We start from the raw sequence: 20,319 nt of genomic DNA, 5'->3' as shown, positions 1-20,319 counted from the left end.
AGATGAGATTTGGTGCAGATGTTTATCGCACTAATGCCATGATTCTGGTTTATTTTCCAACAGCGGGACGAGGCACCTCCAGTGGATATTCCCGGACCCGATTCCCAGGCTCAACACTTTCAATTTCACCAGAAACATCCTTGGAGCGGAAAACATTCATCAGCCGGAGAGGAGGATATGAGGGTACGTGCAGGGGAGGGAGAGGTAACTGTGACTGATGAGAGAGAGACAATGAGAGAGAAAGAGACAGGGAGAGAGAGAGAGAGAGAGATAGAGGGAGAGCGAGACAGAATCAGGGAGAGAGAGGAGACATACAGAGAGAGGGAGAGAGAAAGACAGACTGGCAAAGACAGAGTAAGAGAGAGAGACAGGGAGAGAGAGAGAGAGACAGACAGACAGAGAGATATAGGGAGAGTGAGAGACAGAGAATCAGAGAGAAAAGGAGACAGAGGCAGAGAGAGGGACAGAGAAAGAGAGCAAAACAAAGACAGAGAGAGGGAGAGAGAGAAACAGAGAGAGGGAAAGAGAGAAAAACAGAGAGAGGGAGAGGCAGGGAGAGCAAGAGGCAGTCAGGCTGATGAGTGTTGCATATTGCAAGGCTACCTGAAATGAACATTCTTTTTTTGCAGGGAGTTCCAGTGGAAATTCCTCCCCAGAATTCTCACGAAAAGAATTCAGTAAGAATATCAAACTTTCATTCTCTTCTGATTAACCAGTAAACACTAACCATGCAAGATCCCAAGTATAGAGGAGGGTGCTACCCCCTTCTCCAGCATTAGAGTGTTTGATGGGGACAGTGTAGAGGGAGTTTTACTCTGTATCTAACCCTGTGCTGTACCTGTCCTGGGAGTGTTTGATGGGGACAGTGTAGAGGGAGCTTTACTCTGTATCTAAACCCTGTGCTGTACCTGCCCTGGGAGTATTTGATGGGGACAGTGTAGAGGGAGTTTTACTCTGTATCTAACCCCGTGCTGTACCTGTCCTGGGAGCATTTGATGGGGACAGTGTAGAGGGAGCTTTACTCTGTATCTAATCCCGTACTGTACCTGCCCCTGGGAGCATTTGATGGGGGCAGTGTAGATGGAGCTTTACTCTGTATCTAACCCCGTGCTGTACCTGCCCTGGGAGTGTTTGATGGGGACAGTGTAGAGGAAGCTTTACTCTGTATCTAACCCCATGCTGTACCTGCCCTGGGAGTGTTTGATGGGGACATTGTAGAGGGAGGTTTACTCTGTATCTAACCTGTGCAGTACGAAAGATCATATAATGATAGAATGGCTACAGCACCGAAAGAGGCCATTTGGCCTGAAGGTGCAATTCACCGAGTTCCACTCATCTTTTTGCTGTAACCCTGCAATTTATTTCCTTTTCAGATAATCATTCTATTCCTTTTTGAATGCCTCAATTGAATCTGCCTCCACCACTTTCTCAGGCAGTGCATTCCAGATTCCAGCCACTGACTACGTTGCTTCTTTTGCCAATTACCTTAAATCTGTCTCCTCTGGTTGTCAATAGGTCCACCAATCTACTCCGTCCAGCCCTTCATGTTTTTGAATATCTCTATCAAATTTCCTCTCAACCTTCTCTTCCCCAAGGAAATCAGTCCCAACTTCTCCAATCTACAATATTGAAGTTCCTCAACCCTGGAACCATTCTTGTGAACTTTTTCTGCACCCTCCCTAATGCTTTCACATCCTTCTTAAAATGTGGTGCCTAGAACTGGACACAATACTCCAGTTAAGGCTGAACCAGTGTTTTATAAAGGATTAACGCAACTTCCTTCCTTTTGTACCCTATTGATAAAGCATAGTTTGCTTTATTAACTGCTCTGGCAACCTGTCTGTCCACCGTCAATGATTTATACATGGATACACCCAGGTCCCTCTCGTCCTGCACCCCCTTTAGAATTGTACCTGTTATATTATATCATCTCCCTGTATTCTTCCTACCAAAATTAATCACTTTATACTTCTCTGTATCAAATTTCATCTGCCACTTGTCTGCCCATTCCACCAACTTGTCTGTGTAGTTTTGAAGCTCTACACTATCTTCCTCACAGCTCACAATGCTTCCGAATTTTGTAAAATCCACAAAATTTTAAATTATGTCCTGTACACAAAAGTCTAGATCATTAACATAGATGAGGAAGAGCAGGAGTCCTAACCCCGATCCCTGGGGAACTCCACTACAAACCTTCCTCCAGTCTGAAAAACATTCATTAACCATTATTCTCTGCTTCTTGTCACTCAGCCAATTTTGTATCCATGTTGCTCCTGTTCCTTTTATTCCCTGACCTCCAACATTGCTCACAAGTTTGTTGTATGGCATCTTATCAAATACTTTTTGGAAGTCCATGTGCACCATATCAACAACATTACCCTCAACAACGCTCATCGAAAACTCAAGCAAGTTAGCTATGATTTGCCCTTAATAAATCCATGCTGGCTTTTCTTAATTAACCCATATTTGCTCAAGTGAATATTAATTTTGTCCCTAATTATTGTTTCTAAAAGCTTTCCCACCACTGAGGTTAATCTGGAATGTCCAGTCTGTACCTTCTGGGCTTTTCCTTATACCCTTTTTTGAACATTTGCAATTCTCCAGTCCATTGGCAGCATTTCTGAGTCGAAGGAAAATTGGAAAATTATGGCCAGTGCCTCTGGAATTTTCATTCTCACTTCCTTCAGTATTCTTGGAAGCATCACTGGTCCTGGTGCCTTATCAACCCTAAGTACAGACTGCTGACCCAATACGCCTCCTTACCAATTTTAAACCCACCTAGTGCCTGAACTTCCTTTTTCGCCATTGTCTGGGTAGCATCTTCTTCCTTGGTAAAGACAAATGCAAAGTATTCATTTAATATTTCACCCATGCTCCCTGCTTCCATTTGTAAATTCCCTATTTGTTCCCTAATCAGCCCTATTTCTCCTCTTACCAACTTTTTATTATTTATATGCCTATAGAAGACTTTTGGATTTCCTTTTATGTTAACTGGCAGTCTCTTCTCATACTCTCCCTTCGCTTCTCTTATTTTCTTTTTCAATTCCTTTTGAGCCTTCTATGTTCAGCTTGGTTCTCATTGTATTATTCACCTGATATCTGTCATAAGCACATTTTTTTCTGATTTACCTTAATCTCTATCTCTTATTTCATCCAGGGAGCTCTGGATTTGTTTGCCCTACCTTTCCTCTTCATGGAAATATATTTTGACTGTACTTGAACTATCTCTTCTTTAAAGACAGCCCATTATTCAGTCACAGTTTTGCCTGCAAAACTTTGATTCCAATTTATCTGGTCTGGATCTGTTCTTACCCCATTGAAGTTGGCTTTCCTACAGTTAATTATTCTTATGCTGGATTACGCTGTCCTTTTCTAGAGCCAGCCTTAACCTTATGGTATACTTGGGGCAGCATTTTCCCATCGGCGAGTGACTCATAAAATGACATGGGGTGACGTTGGGCGTGCGTCCCGATGTCACTGCACGTCATTTAGATTTTCAGTTCGGCTGTGCGCCCGCTGAACTTTCAAAGGCTTATTAAGGCCTGTTAAAAACTAATTAAAACAAGTAAACAAGCTGCCCGTCCAACCTTCAGGCAGCCTTCACATATTTCATGGAACCTCATCCACCAGCGGATTGAGGTTTCACTGTCACGTGAGGGGACATGTTTCAAAAGTTTAAAAATCCTTTATTTAAAAGTTTAACACTGAAACAAATCTCCCTGAGGCACCTCAACACTTCCGGGTGAGCGACACACTGGGCGGGCCTTAACTGGCCCACCCATGTAAAATGGCGGCCCGGCCCCGATCGGGTTCGCACCCGCCCCCGCACAACCCCCCCAATGGGGGGATATTTCTGGCTTTGATCTACTTGGCCCTCCTCATTCCCAAGAACCTGGCCTACAGTGCTTCATTTCTCATTGGATTGGAAAGAAACTGCTGTAGAAAATTCTCTTGAACACATTCGAAGAACTCTTGCCCCCCTCTGATCTTTACACTACTACTATCCCAGTCTAGATTCAGATAATTTAAGTCCTCCACTATAACTACTCCATAATTCTTGCAATTTTCTGTAATTTCCATGCAAATTTGTTGTTCTACATCCTTCTCATTAGTTAGTGGCCTATAGACTACACTGAGCAATGTAGTTGCACTTTTTTTCTTCCTTAGCTCTAGCCACATGATTCTGTCCTTGATGCCTCTGGGATATCCTCTCTCCCCAGCATCTGTCCTGAGCTGCAATGCTCTATACTAACTGATGTCTTTTTGCTGCTTCTCAGGTACTTCACAAACCAGAGGAAGGAGTCAGAGTCGAGGTAAGACTACACCTTCCCTGCTTCTCAATGGTTGATTCAGAGTCCAGTCTATTTCTTTGCCCAACAAAATCATAGTGCGATCTGTAGCTGCTGTATCCCATCCTGAGGTCACAACACAGAACAGGACTCAGAAAAAGAAGCGGATTGTGATGTGCGCAGCAGCAGCTGGTCTGTGGCTCTGACACAGATTACTCACCTGCCCTGAATGAACCCCACTGCAGCCTGGCTCCACACTGCAGCTCTGATTGACTCAGTGGGTCACACTCTTAATTCAGAAAAGAAGGTCAAAGGTTTGAGCCTGATTCCAGACACTAGAACTTATATACACACTGCAGTAATGAGGGAGCGCTACACTGTTGGAGGTTCAGTACTGCGGGAGTGCTGTGCTGTTAGAGGATCCGTACTGAGGGAATGCCACGCTGTCTGAAGGTCCATACTGAGGGAGTGCCATGCTGTCAGAGGGTCTGTTCTGAGGGAGTTGCACTATCGGAGGGTCTGTACTGACGGAGTACTGAGCTGTCGGAGGGTCTATACTAAGGGAGTACTGCGCTGTCGGAGGGTCTGTACTGAGGGAGTACTGCGCTGTTGGAGGGTCCGTACTAAGGGAGTGCAGCGCTGTCAGAGGGTCCATGCTGAGGGAGAGCCGCACTGTCAGAGGTACTGTCTTTCAGACAAAATATTAAACAAAGGCCCTGACTTCTTGATTAGTTGGCCATTATTGATCCTCTGGCACTATTTTGGAGCAAAGTAGCATGTTACAATGCAGATAGCCAGGCAGCGAAAGATGGAACTGAAAACTTGTGTTTTTACATTTATAAGCTTTTATCTACACAGACACACATTACAAATCATGAACCTCCAACCCAACCACCACACTTCCAGCCTGTTCTGAAATATATATGAGCATTGGTTACTCCCCAGTTAATGCTTATCACCTGAATACAACTAAACACCCCTGATACAATTAAACTGAGAAACTGTCACTCAAGTCCCGATCAAACTTCAACCCTTAACCATCTCTTCCAGTTATCTCTTCCTTGTTTATGGGATTGGTATTCTCAACATGGCCATGTATCAGTTTCTTAAAGTCTTTAATTCCCTGCAGCATCCTCAACCCCAGAGTGGAATTCCTTTTCCTGAAGTGTCCTCACCTCTCCCCCACCACCCCCCAGCACTTTCATCCCTTTTCAGAAAACCCTCCCCAGTTTGATCAATTAATAACGCTGCTAGTGAAGCACCTTTTGATGTTTTTCTATGTTAAAGGCACTGTATAAATGTAAATTGCTGCTGTTTGTGCAAACCCTGCGAGATGTGAATAACTGTGAGGGTTTATAATGCCTTGGGTACGTGAAGGAGTTTGCCACTGAGCAGAGATGAGCAGGGTGAGAACAGCTGAGAGTGATGTCCTACCATCTTGTACCGCTGTGTAATGAGAACCCCTTGTGTTTCAGAGAGTGTGATCAGAGCCCGGCTCCAGAGTGCTTCACCTTCCGGACGCTGTAAGTACCACAGCAGCGCTTCAGCCCTTTCAGCTGTCAGTAAAACATTGGGTGGGGAGGGAGTGGAGGACAATAAGGCACAAAACAACTTTGTGGCCTTTGTTGTACTGGGTCTTGCTGTAACCTCCCTCCCCTGGGTGAACCCCGTTCCTGAAATGGAAGGTCTGTGAACCAGGATTCATGCTGAGAGACAGAGAGAATATGTTTTAAATTGACTGGTAATAGGATTCCGGGGCTTAGAGAGTTAAATTATGAGGTTGTATAGACTAGGCTATTATTCACTTGATTAAAAGAAGATAAAGGAGTGACCTAATGAGGTGTTAATGATTAAGGTATACAATAAGGTTGATGGAGAGAAACTGTTTCCTCTGGTGGGGAGAGTCTAGAACAAGGGAGCAGAACCTTAAAATTAGAGCCAGGTCATTCAGGAGAGATGTCAGGAATTACTTCCTCACACAAAAAGGAGTGGAAATCTTAAACCCTCTCCCCTAAAAAGCTGTTGAGACTGGGGGGGCAATTGGAAATTCCCAAACTGAAATTAATTTCTTTGAGTAAGGGTATTAAAGATTACAGAACTAAAGTGAGTAGATGGAATTAAGATACAGATCAGCAATGATATAAATGAACGGTGGACTAGGTTCAAGGGGCTGAATTGCCTCCTCTTCCTATGTTCTGAGGATGGATCACATGGTTGATCTGAACATCACCCTTCCCGAAAATCACCCCTCCCACATTACTTCCTTTTCAACCAACCCCCCTCCCCGCAACCAAAGCTATTACTGCCAACAAGCAGTGTGATTAATTACCTAGTCTAAACAACCTCATAATTTAGCTCTCGAAGTACTGGACTCCTATTACCAGTCAATTTAAAACATATTCTCTCCCTCTCTCTCTGTCTCTCTCTGCCAGCATGAGTCCTGGTTCTCAGACCTTCAATTTCAGGATTGGGGTTCACCCAGGGGAGGGAGGCTACAGCAAGAGCCAGCGCAACAAGGACCAGAAAGTTGTGTTGTGCTTGTGAGTGACTGATTGCCACCACCTCAATGACAGAACATGTGGAATCTGGGTAAAGGATGATGTGACGGTCAAGGCCCGATCATAAAGATTATAGATACTGCGCAGACTTCCCAGTTACATCCACCTACATTCCCAGGTTACTGATTCTGATTTGTCACTGTATTCAGCTGAATGGCTTTTTACTAATTCAGGAATCAGGAAATGATTAACTCAGGGACATTGCTTCTCTCACCCATAAAGTGGATCACTGTGGGGATTCCCCCAGGTTCCAGATCATTAAAAATGTACCCAGAGGGATTCTCCCATGTTTTACATCAATGATATACCCAGAGGGGCAACCCCCAGGTTCTAGATCAGAGGTGTTGTAACCAGGGCAGCCCCCCATCCCAACCCCCACTGCATGTTCTAGATCAGAGGTGTTGAACCCAGCTACCACCTCCCCACCCACCCCAGTTTTAGGTCAGGAGTTTAGTGCCCATGGGAGTTCTCCCTGGGTTCTAGATCAGGGCTATTGTGCCCAGCGGGGTTCCCCCATGTTCTGACTGATCTTGTTTCATTGCTGTACATAGGGACAGAGCTGGATGATGTGAAGCGGTTGCTGAAAGGTAGCCGATCGGCCAGTATCAGCCCTCCTCGTACGACCGCAAACACCCTCCCTTACCCTAAGAAGGCTGTTGTGGAGACAAAGATGGTGAGCGCAAGCACACAATCAGGTAAGGGAGTGTCTCTACTGAGTTTGATACAAGTTTAACATAACTTTTCTACTGTGCAATTCTATCCTATTAGAAATTAATCTGAGCTCTGTTTTATGTTTTTATTAACCTGATTATTAATTTATCTATATGTATCCCAGATCTCTTTTATTCTCTACCCCATTTAGACTCCTTTTCTCCAAGAGATCTGTGGCCTCTTTATATTCCTTGTCAAATGCACCACTCTAGGCTTATCTATATTGAAATTAACTTGAGGTTAGAATTGCAGCCAAGCTGAGTTCGTCTTGTTAACACATGAGCAGCAGAGTCACTGACTATTGTTCAGGTGCAGGAATCCTACAAGGGGATGGGAACCTGAGCGGGGAGACACAAGAGAGGGAAACAAAGATAGAAATGAAAGACAGAAAAGTAGAAAGCATAAGTGGAAGGCAAAGGAAACATGGGCTATCAGCGAATAGGGCCGCAGTACAAAAATATTGCGTAAAAATGTTAAAAAGACAAATCCAACAGCACTGGCCAGAATTTTCGGCTCAGCGAGCAGGGGCGAGGCCCACTTGCCATGGTGTAAAATGACACGGGGTGACATCGGGCGTCACCAGTCACCGTGCGTCGTTTAGATTTTCAGTTCGGCAGGCGCTCAGCCGAGTCGGCTGCACACCCGCCAAACTGTCAAAGGCCTATTAAGGCCACTTAAGTATCAATTAAAGTAATAAACTGAGCTGCCCGTCCAACCTTAAGGTTGGCAAGGGGGGCAGACAAAAAGCCTAGGCGGCCTTCGCATTTTTCATGGTACCTCATCCACAGGCGGGATGTGGTTTCATGAAGGGTTTATAGATTAAATAATTTTTTTCATTAATGTTCCTTGACATGTCCCAGTGTTGGGAAACACAGGGTTTAGTGAGAGGGAGGGACTGAAAGAAATCAATATTAGTCGGGAAACGGTTTTGGAGAAATTGATGGGATTGAAGGCCGATAAATCCCCAGGGCCTGATAATCTACATCTGAGAGTATTTAAGGAAGTTGCCCTAGAAATAGTGGATGCATTGGTGGTCATCTTCCGAGATTCTATAAACTCTGGAATAATTCCAACAGATTGGATTGTAGCTAATGTAACCCCACTATTTAAAAAGGGAAGTAGAGTGAAAACAGGGAATTATAGACCAGTCAGCCCGACATCGGTAGGGGGAAAAATTCTAGAGTCCGTTATAAAAGATTTAATAGCTGAGCACTTGGAAAACAGTGGCAGAATCGGACAGAGTCAGCATGGATTCACAAAAGGGAAATAATGCTTGACAAATTTACTGGAGTTTTTCAAAGATTTAACTAGTTGATGAGGGGGAGCCAGTGGATATGGTTTATTTGGACTTTCAGAAGGCTTTTGACAAAGTCCAACATAAGAGATTAGCGTGTAAAATTAAAGCGCACAGGATTGGGGGTAGTGTATTCAGATGGATAGAAAACTGGTTGGCAGACAGGAAACAAAGAGTAGGAATAAACAGGTCTTTTTACCGAATGGCAGGCAGTGACTAGTGGGGTACCACAGGGATCAGTGCTGGGACCCCAATTATTCACAATATATATTAATGATTTAGATGAGGGAGCTAAATGTAATATCTCCAAATTTGGAGGTGACACAAAGCTGTTTGGGAGGGTGAGCTGTGAGGAGGATGCAGAGATGCTTCAGTGTGATTTGGACAAGCTGAGTGAGTGGGCAAATGCATGGCAGATACAGTATAATGTGGATAAATGTGAGGTTATCCACTTTGATAGCAAAAACAGGAAGGCAGATTATTATCTGAATGGCTATAAATTGAGAGAGGGGAATGTGCAACAAGACCTTGGTGTCCTAGTACACCAGTCGCTGAAGGTAAGCATGCAGGTGCAGCAGGCAGTAAAGAAAGCAAATGGTACGCTGGCCTTCATAGCAAAAGGATTTGAGTACAGGAGCAGGGATGTCTTGCTGCAATTATACAGGGCCTTGGTGAGACCACACCTGGAATATTGTGTGCAGTTTTGGTCTCCTTATCTGAGGAAGAATGTTCTTGCTATAGAGGGAGTGTAGCGAAGGTTTACCAGACTGATTCCTGGGGTGGTGGAACTGACATACGAGGAGAGATTGAGTCATTTAGGATTGTATTCACTGGAGTTCAGAAGAATGAGGGGGGATCTTATAGAATCCTATAAAATTCTAACAAGATTAGACAGGGTAGATGCAGGAAGGATGTTCCCAATGGTGGGGGAGTCCAGAACCAGGGGTCACAGTCTGAAGATATGGGGTAGACCATTCAGGACTGAGATGAGGAGAGATTTCTTCACCCAGAGAGTGGTGAGCCTGTGGAATTCGTTATCCCAGAAAGTAGTTGAGGCCAAAACATTGTATGTTTTCAAGAAGGAGTTAGATATAGCTCTTGATATGAAAGGGATCAAAGGATATGGGGAGAAAGCGGGAGCAGGCTATTGAGTTGGATGATCAGCCATGGTCATAATGAATAGCTGAGCAGGCTCAAAGAGCCAAATGGCCTACTCTTGCTCCTATTTTCTATGTTTTATATAAAGTTGTGAGAAGAAGTTGCAAGCCTGAGGATTGGGAGCAGTTTAGAATTCAGCAAAGGAGGACCAAGAGATTGATTAAGAGGGGGAAAATAGAGTATGAGAGTAAACCTGCAAAGAACATAAAAGCAGACTGTAAAAGTTTCTATAAGTATAAAAAAAGAAAATGATTGGTGAAGACAAATGTAGGTCCCTTAAAGTCTGAAACAAACAAATTTATCATAGAAAACAAGGAAATGGCAGAGCAATTGAACAACTACTTTAATTCTGTCTTCATGGAAAAAGACACAAATAACTTAGCAGAAATACTAGGGAATCAAGGGTCTAGTGAAAATGAGGAATTGAAGGAAATTAGTATTACTAAGAAAACAGTGCTGGAGAAATTAATGGGGCTAAAAGCCGATAAATCCCCAGGGCCCAGTAATCTACATCCCAAGGTACGAAAGGAGGTGGCCATGGAAATAGCGGATGCGATGGTTGTCATTTTCCAAAATTCTGTAGATTCTGGAACAGTCCTGGCAGATCGGAGGGTGGCAAATGTAACCCCACTATTTAAAAAAGGAGGGAGGGAGAAACCAGTGAATTGTAGACTGGTTAGACTAACATCAGTAGTAGGGAAAATGCTAGAGTCTATGATAAAGGATGTGATAACAGGACACTTAGAAAAAATCAATGAGATTAGACTAAAGTCAACAAGTATTTATGAAGGGGAAATCCTGTTTGACAGATGTGCTGGAGTTTTTGAGGACATAACTAGCAAATTAGATAAGGGAGAACTATGGGTGCGGTGTATTTGGATTTTCAGAAAACTTTTGATAATGTCCCACATAAAAGATTAGTGTGTAAAATTAAAGCACATGGGGTTGTGGGTAATATATTGGCATGGATTGAGAATTGGTTAACAGAAAGGAAACAGAGTAGGAATAAATGGGTCTTTTTCGGAGTGGCAGACGGTGATTAGTGGGGTATCGCAGGGATCAGTGCTTGGGCCCCAGCTATTCACAGTATATATCAATGATTTAGATGAAGGAACCAAATGTAATATTTCCAAGTTTGCTGACAATACAAAACTAAGTGGGAATGAGTGCGATGAGGAGGACATTAGAGGCTTCAAGATGATTTAGACAAGTTGAGTGAGTGGGCAAATACATGGCAGATGCAGTAATGTGGATAAGTGTGAAATTATCCACTTTAGTAGGAAAAACAGAATGGCAGAGTATTATTTAAATGGCGATAGATTGGGAAATGTTATTGTACCAAAGAACCTGGGTGTCTTTGTACACCAATCACTGAAAGCAAGCATTTAGGTGCAGCAAGCAGTTAAAAAGATAAATGATATGTTGGCCTTCATTGCGAGAGGTTTTGATCTTACTGCAATTACATAGAGCTTTGGGGAGACCTTGCCTGGAGTATTGTGTGTAGTTTTGGTCTCCTTACCTAAGGAAAGATATACTTGCTATAGAGGGAGTGCAATGAAGGTTCACTAAGTTAATTCTTGGGATGGAGGGATTGTCCTATGAGGAACGATTAAATAGTTCCTTAATTGTTGGGCCTTTATTATCTGGAGTTTAGACCGAATGAGAGGTGATCTTATTCAAACTTACACAAGTCTTGCAGGGCTTGACAGGGTAGATGCAGGAAGGACGTTTCACTTGGTTGTAGGGGACCAGGGGACACAGTCTCAGAATAAGGGGCAGACCATTTAGGACTGAGATGTGGAGGAATTTCTTCATTCAGAGGGTGGTGAATCTTTGGAATTCTCTACCCCAGAGGGCTGTGGAAACTCAGTCATTGAGTATGTTCAAGACAGAGATCGATAGATTTCCACATATTAAGAATGTCAAGGGATACCGGGATAGTGCAGGAATATGGTATTGAAGTAGATCAGCCATGATCCCATTGAATGGTGGAGTGGGCTTGAAGGGCTGAATGGCCTACTCTTGCTTCTTATGTTCTTACATTCTATCTGTTCTCAAGTGTTTCTGCCTCTCATTCTAACCAGCACATTTAGAAAACACGAACCTTGAAATGACTGTTTCTTTCCATTTCCCAGTTTCTGGGAGATATGACACCGCTATCCTGAATGCTGCTCTGCCCGCCTACATCTGGACTACGACTGTTCCTGCTGGCAACATGAATATGGGAGTGACAGAGTACCACAACAATCTCTCTTCAGCTGGGACACAGATGTTCAGTACAGGAGGATCTTCTTCTGTAACAGGTAGGTACCAGGCCCTTTGTAGTCTCCTTATATCCCCTTCACAACTTATTTTCCTACCTATCTTTGCTTCATCAGCAAATTTAACAACTATACCATCATCCCTTCATCCAAGTCATTTATATAAATTGTAAAAAGTTGAGGCCCCAGCACTGATCCCTGTGGCACATTGCTTACTACATCTTACCAACCATTAAATGCCAATTTATGCCTATTCTCTGTTTCCTGTTAGCTAGCGAATCTTCTATCCATGCCAATATGTTACACCCTACACCTTGAGCTTTTATATTCCACAATCACTTTTGACATGGCACCTTATCAAGTGCCTTCTGGAAATCCAAGTACAGTACATCCACTGGTTCCCTTTTCTCCATAGCACATGTTACTTCCTTGAAGAACTCCAATAAATTAGTTAAACATGATTTTCCTTTCACTGACTCTGCCTGATTACCTTGAATGTATCTAAGTGCCCTGCTATAATGTCTTTAATAATAGCTTATAATATTTTCTCTATGACAGATATTAATGTAACTGTCTTGTAGTTTCCTGCTTTTTGTCGCCCTCCCTTTTTGGGAGTCAAGAGTTTGTCTGACACAGGCTTAAAAATATTCAATGACCCTGTCTTCACTAATCTATGAGGAAGAGAATTCCACAGACTATTGAACCTCTGAGGGAAAAAGGTTCGCCTCATCTCTGTTTTGAATGGGAGACTCCTTATTCTTAAACTGTGTCCTTTGTCTAGTCTCTTCCAGAAGAGGAAGCATCCTCTCAGCATCCACCCTGTCAAGTACCCTCAGGGACTTTCAATAAGATCACCTCTCATTCTTCTAAACCCTAACGCATACAGTCCCAACATGTCTAACCTTTTCTCATAAGATAACTCATTCATCCCAAGAATCAGTCAAGTGAACCTCTCTGAACTGCTTCTAATGCAATTCTATTCTTTCCTAAGTAAGGAGACCAAAACTGTACACAGTACTCCAGATGTGGTCTCACCAACGCCCTGTACACGTAGTAAAACTTCCCTACTTTTATATTCAATTCCCTCTACAATAAACAGCATTCCATTTGCTTCCTAATTACTTGCTGTTCCTGCATACTAAATTTTCCTGATTCATGTACCAGGACACCCAGGTCCCTCTGTACCTCAGAGTTCTGCAATCCCTCTCCATTTGAATACTATACTGCTTTTCTATTCTTCCTGCCAAAGTGAACAAGTTCATATTTTCCCACATTATACTCCATCTGCCAAGTTTGTGTCTGCTCACTTAATCTATCTCTATCCCTTTTCAGATTTCTTATGCCCTCTTCTCAACTTTCTTTCCTTCCTATCTTCAAGTCATCAGCAAATTTAACTACAATACATTCAGTCCCTTCATCCAAGTCAATTATATAAATTGTAAATACTTGAGGCCCCAGCACTGATCCCTGTGACACTCACTAGTTACAGCTTGCAAACCCAAAAAGATTCCATTTATCCCTACTCTTCGTGTCCTGTCAGCGAACCAATTGTCTAACCATGCTAATATGTTACCTGTAAGGAGATGGTGGCATAATGGTATTGACACTGAACAAGTAATCCAAAGACCCTTCATTGTTGCTGCATCAAAATCCTGGAACTCCCTTCCTAACAGCACTGTGGGTGTACCTACACCACATGGACCGCAGTAGTTTAAGAAGACAGCTCACCACCACCTTCTCAAGAGCAATTAGGGATGGGCAATAAATGCTGGCCCAACCAGCAAAGCCCACATCTTGTAACTGAATAAAAAAACCCAGGGTAATGCTCTAGGGACCCAGGTTCAAATCCCACCATGGCAGAGGGTGAAATTTGTATTCAACAAAAAATCTGGAATTAAAAGATGACCACGAAACCATTGTTGATTGCCGTCAAAACCCATCTAGTTCATTAATGTACTTTAGGGACATGTGACTCCAGACTCAGAGCAATGTGGTTGACTCTTAAATGCCCTCTGAAATGGCTGAGCAAGTCACTCAGTTGTAATAAGCCACTAAAAAGTCACAAAACAGTAATGAAACTGGACGGACCACCTGGCATTGGCCTAGGTACCGACAGCGGTAAACTCAGCCCTGTCAACCCTGACTAACATCTGGGGCTAGTTAAGCAACAGCCTGAAGTAGTCATCCTCACGGAATCATACCTAACAGATAATGTCCCATACACCAGCATCACCATCCCTGGGTATGTCCTGTCCCATTGAGCGGACAGGCTTAGCAGAGGTGCTGCACAGTGGTATACAGTCGGGAAGGAATTGCCCTGGGAGTCCTCAACATTGACTCCAGATCCCAGGAAGTCTCATGGCATCAGGTCAAACATGGGCAAGGAAACCACCAGCTGCTTACCACGTACTGCCCTCCCTCAGTCAATGAATCAGTGCTCCTCCATGTTGAACACCACTTGGAGGGAGCACCGAGGGTGGCAAGGGCGCAGAATATACTCTGGATGAGGTCTTCAATGAACATCACCAAGAGTGGCTCTGTAGCACCACTACTGACTGAGCAGGCTGAGTCCTAAAGGACGTAGCTGCTAGACTGGGTCTGTGACAAGTGATGAGGGAACCAACAAGAGGGAAAAACATACTTGGCCTCATACTCACCAAACTGCCTGCCTCAGATGCATCTGTCTATGACAGTATTTGTAGCAGTGACCACCGCACAGTCATTGTGGAGGTGAAGTCCCAGCCTCACATTGAGGAAACCTCCCCATTGCGTTGTGTGGCACTACCACCGTGCTAAATGGGATAGATTTCAAACAGATCTAGCAACTCAAAACTGAACATCCATGAGTCGCTAGAGGGCCATCAGCAGCAGCAGAATTGTACTGAAACACAATGTGTAACCTAAAACAAAAACAAAAATACCTGGAAAAACTCAGCAGGTCTGGCAGCATCTGTGGAGAGGAACACAGTTAACGTTTCGAGTCCGAGTGATCCTTCAACAGAACTTAAACAGTTCCTCTCTGTTCCTCTCGGCATTCCAAGGAACGGCTGAAGGCAGTGGATACTGCGAAGGCTATGGGCCCTGACAATATTCCGGCAATAGCACTGAAGACTTGTGCTCTAGAACTTGCCGCGCCCCTAGCCAAGCTGTTCCAGTACAGCTACAACACTGGCATCAAACCAGCTATGTGGAAAATTGCCCAGGTATGACATGTGCACAAAAAGCAGGACAAATCCAACCTGGCCAATTACCGCCACATCAGTCTACTCTCGGCCATCAGTACAGTGATGCAAGGGGTCATCAGCAGTGCTGCCAAACGACACTTGCTCAGCAATAACCTGCTCACTGATGTCCAGTTTGGGTTCCACCAGGGCCACTCAGCTCCTGACCTCATAATAGCTTTGGTTCAAACATGGATTAAAGAGCTGAACTCCCAAGGTGAGGTGAGAGTGACTGTCCTTGACATCAAGGCAGTATTTGACCGAGTGTGGCATCAAGGATCCCTAGCAAAATTGGCGTCAATGAGAATCAGGGGGAAAACTGTCTGCTGGTTGGAATTAGACCCAGCACAAAGGAAGAAGGTTGTGGTTATTGGAGGCCAATCATCTCAGTTCCAGGATATTACTGCAGGAGTTCCTCAGGGTAGTGTCCTCGGCCCAACCATCTTCAGTTGCTTCATCAATGGCCTTCTTCCATCATAAGTTCAGAATCATAAAAATGTTATGGTGCAGAAAGAGGCCATTCAGCCCACTGTGTCTGCGCTGGCCATCATAGGTCAGAAGTTGGGATGTTCGCTGATAATTGCACAATGTTCAGCACCATTCACGACTCCTCAGATACTGAAGCAGTCCATGTCCAACTGCAGCAAAAACTGGACAATATCCAGGCTTGGGCTGACAAGTGACAAGTAACAAGTAACATTCACACCACACAAGTGTCAGGCAATGACCATCTCCAACAAGAGAGAATCTAACAATCTCCCCTTGACATTCAATAGCATTACCTTCGCTGAATCCCCCAAAATCAATATCCTGGGGGTTATCTTTGATTAGTAACTGAACTGGACTAACCATATAAATACTGTGGCTACAAGAGCAGGTCAGAAGCTGGGAATCCTGCGATGAGTAACTCACCTCCTGACTCCCCAAAGCCTGTCCACCATCTATAAGGCACAAGTCAGGAGTGTGATGGAATACTCCCCACTTGCCTGGATGAGCGCAGTTCCAACAACAGTCAAGAAGCTCGAATATCCAGGACAAAGAAGCCCATTTGATTGCCACTCCTTCCACAAATATTCAGTCTCTCCACCAGCAACGCACAGTGACAGCAGTGTGTACCACCCATAAGATGCACTGCAGCAATTCACCAAGGCTCCTTCAACAGCATCTTCCAAACCCATGACCACTACCATCTAAAAGGACAAGGGCAGCAGATAGGTGAGAACACCACCACCTGGAAGTTCTCCTCCAAGTCATTCACCATCCTGACTTGGAAATATTTCGCCTTCCTTCACTGCCGCTGGGTCAAATCCTGGAACTCCCTCCGTAACAGCACATGGACTACAGTGGTTAAAGAAGGCAGCTCACTACCATCTTCTCAAGGGCAATTAGCGATGGGCAATAAATGCTCGCCTAGTCTGTGACGCCCATATCCCATGAACGAATTAAAAACAAGTTACCTCCTACACCATGAGATCTTATTTTGTACAGTAACCTTTGATATGGCACCTTATCAAATCCCTTTTGGAAATCCAAATGCACCACATCTACAGGTTCCCCTTTATCCATGCTGCTTGTTCCTTTCTCAAAGAACTCTAATAGATTAGCCAAACAATATTTCCCCTTCACAGAACTATGTTGATTCTGCTTGTTGTGTTGTGATTTTCTAAGTCCTGCTATAACCTCCCTAACATTAGAATCTAGCATTACCCCTATGACGGGAGTTGGGCTAATTGGCTTGTAGTTTCCTGCTTTCTCTCTCCCTCCTTTCTTGAATAGGGGAGTTACATTTGATATTTTCCAATCTGATAGGACCTTTCCAGAATCTAGGAAATTTTGGAAAATTACAACCTATGCATCAGCTATCTCAGCAGCCACTTCATTTAAGACCCTCGGCTGCAGGCCATCAGGTCCTGGGTACTTGTCAGCTTTTTGCTCTGATAGTTTTCTTAGTAACCTTTCCCTGGTGATTGTAATTATTTTTAAGTTCCTTCCTCCCTTTCACCTCTTGATTTGACAATTATTTCTGGGACATTATTTGTGTTTTTTATAGTGAAGAACAAGACAAAGTACCTATTCAATGCTTCCACCATTTCCTTATTTCCCATTATTAATTTCCAGGCTCACTCTCTAGAGGGCCAATGCTCACTTTAGTTACTGTTTTCCTTTTTAAATACTTGTAGAAACTCTTATTAACTGTTTTTTTTTCCCTAGCAACTTCTCTTCATACTCTAATTTCTCCCACTTTTTTTAGTCAGGAACTGTGTATACAGTTGTGTTATACCCAGTGACATACGATGTGTTATTATAGAATATTTACAGTGTTATACCCAGCGACACACGGTGGTTTATATGATATATAGTGTTATATCCAGTGTTATGATATGTTAAAAACATATGTGTTATATATACTATGTAATATATAGTCTTATGACCAGTAACACAGCGTGTTACATAATATATACAGTATTATACTCAATAACACTCGGTGTCATAGATTGTATATCACCTCTCCACATTTAGAAGCTGCCCAGTTTCTAGCAGTTAAAATCTCATCTGCTGCTCTGGTTGGAGTCTGAGATTTCTAAGTCTCAACGTGCCTGTGCTCTCTGGGCTGAGAAGTCCTTCCAGGCTGAGAGAGTGCTCTCAATATCAGATTGTATGTATGCTCTGTATTTGAACAGAGACTGTGTGTATGGAGCTCTCAATGATTTCAACCTCTGTATAGATTGCTGTGTGAGTGAGTTTCAGTGGCTGTGTCTCTAAATGCGTTCTCTTTGGGGCTGATTTGACTCGATCTCCATTGATTCTCATATCGCTTGATTTTTTTTCAGTAAACGAAATCCAGAATAACAAAGCTTCAAGCCCAGTGACAGGGACTGTGGGACTGACCACTCAGACAGGTCAGTTTATAGATAACAGGTTTAGATACGCCAACATAATGGATCAATATACTGACATCTGGATAAAGTTCATACAGTTCAAAAAAGCTCTGGTTAGACTCCATCTGGAGCACTGTGTTCAGTTCTGGGCTCCCGACCTCAGCGAGCTTTTAGTAGAATGGGTGCGACGAGGATTCCCCAGGATGATATTGAGGCTAAAAAGGTTCCATTATAGGACAAACCCAATTTGTATTCCCTCAAATGTGAAAGATTAAGGGGTGATCTAATTGAAGGGTTAAAGAGATGATTAAAGGATTTAAAGGGATCGATAGAAACTATTTCCTCTGGTGGGGAAAGCCTAGAACTTTAAAACTAGAGCCAGACTGTTCAGGGAGAATGTCAGGAAGCATTTCATCACATACAGGGTAGTGGAAATGTGGAATTCTCTTCCCCTGGAAATTTTTTGAGACTGGGATGGGTGGGGTCAATTGAAAATTTTAAAATTGAGCTGATAGATTTTGTTGGGTAGTGTGTTAAGTGATCTGGAACCAAGATGGGTAAATGGAATTAAGATACAGATCGACCATGATCTAATTGGATGGCAAGCCAGGTTGGAGGGACTGAATGGCCTCCTCATTGAAATATATCCATGTTACAACATGAAAACAGGCCATTCGGCCTAACCAGCCCATGTTGGCATTTGCTTTCCATGTAAGTAAATAGGTTCGATTTACATTTACCCTCCCCATTCCCATATCTCTTTGGGCAGAATTTTACGTTCGGCATGCGGATGTGCGCCCAACACGCCAGAGTGTAATATGACGCATGATGACATCGGGCGTGCGTTCCGACATCACCGTGCACTTGCGCGATATTTCGTCCGGCTTAGCATGCACTGAAGCCGGCTGCGCACCTGCAGATAATCAAAAGGCCTATTAAAGCCATTAACAAGCTAATTGAAATCAAATTAACGCTGCTCGTCCAACCTTACAGTTGGCAGACAGTAGTGAAAAGGCCAAGCAGTCTTTACATTTTTTAGGAAATCTCATCCACGAGTGTGATGCAGTTTCCGAAAGCAAATAAACATTAACTGAAAACGTTATTTTTGAATTAAAAACATGTCGCAGCTCATGAGACAGGGTCACATGAGGGGACGTGTTTTTTTAAAAATTTTTACTGTCTTCAATAATTTTTTTAAAAAGCGCTTCAATCTCCCCGAGGCAGATCTGTGCCTCAGGGGGATTGAAGCACTCCTTCTCACGCATGCGCAAACTGCGTGCCAGGCCTGCTCTCCCTCCACTCCCCGCCGGAGCAGGTAGCACTCAGCGCTGCTGCTCGCGATCCATGCAGTGTGAGCCTTCATTAGCCCGTCCGCGTGAAATCGCAGTGTGGGGCCGATCGTGGGCGGCGCTCAGCTTCCTGACCGCCCCTGCCTGCTCCCACCAAGCCCACCCGACAAGGGAAAACTTGGCCTTTACCTCCTTTTGCCTCATCTTTCCGGCCAATCTAATCTTCAATGTCCCCTTAGGGCACAATTTTCCCCTTGTCGGGCGGGCGCGGAGGACAGACCTGGGAGCGGCCGCGAAATGGTCCTCCGCCCGCGATCAGGACCCGACTGTGGTTTCATGCCGGCTGACCAATTAACGGTCAGCCAGCATGAAACGCGCTGTGAGAGCCTCAGCGCTGCCGGGGTAGGGGGCAGGCAAACACTGAAGTCTGCGCGTGCGCAGGGGTTGCGCTCAGTAAAAGCCCCTTGAAGGTACAGAGCTGCCTCAGGGAGCTGAAGGTTTTTAAAATGAAGATTTCGCAAATAATAGAAACATGTCCCCACATGTGACTCAGTCACATGAAGAGGGACATGTTAAAAATGAGCATAAAAATTATTTTTTAATTCGTTTTTGGAAACCTCATCCCTCCTGTGGATGAGGTTTCGCAAAAATGCAAAGGC

The 20,319-nt window shown here is 43.9% G+C and overlaps 1 protein-coding gene across 4 annotated transcripts in view; it reads left to right on the top strand.

Annotated features, from left to right (window-relative positions):
* The window catches only part of col17a1a (collagen, type XVII, alpha 1a), a 124,367-nt gene that overhangs the window by 12,916 nt on the left and 91,132 nt on the right, over positions 1 to 20,319 (top strand). For all 4 annotated transcript variants that reach the window (XM_041210478.1, XM_041210476.1, XM_041210475.1 and 1 more), the window contains exons 6-12: positions 64 to 183; positions 630 to 677; positions 4,278 to 4,313; positions 5,765 to 5,812; positions 7,399 to 7,542; positions 12,146 to 12,313; positions 18,324 to 18,392. In XM_041210478.1, the coding sequence (XP_041066412.1) occupies positions 64 to 183; positions 630 to 677; positions 4,278 to 4,313; positions 5,765 to 5,812; positions 7,399 to 7,542; positions 12,146 to 12,313; positions 18,324 to 18,392 (633 nt within the window). The remainder of the gene's footprint in view (positions 1 to 63; positions 184 to 629; positions 678 to 4,277; positions 4,314 to 5,764; positions 5,813 to 7,398; positions 7,543 to 12,145; positions 12,314 to 18,323; positions 18,393 to 20,319) is intronic.

This window comes from Carcharodon carcharias, chromosome 17, assembly GCF_017639515.1.
Source record: "Carcharodon carcharias isolate sCarCar2 chromosome 17, sCarCar2.pri, whole genome shotgun sequence".
Classification (NCBI taxonomy): Eukaryota; Metazoa; Chordata; class Chondrichthyes; order Lamniformes; family Lamnidae; genus Carcharodon; species Carcharodon carcharias.
The sequence above is the reverse complement of the archived record's forward strand: the minus strand, read 5'-3'. Positions and strand labels throughout refer to the sequence as shown.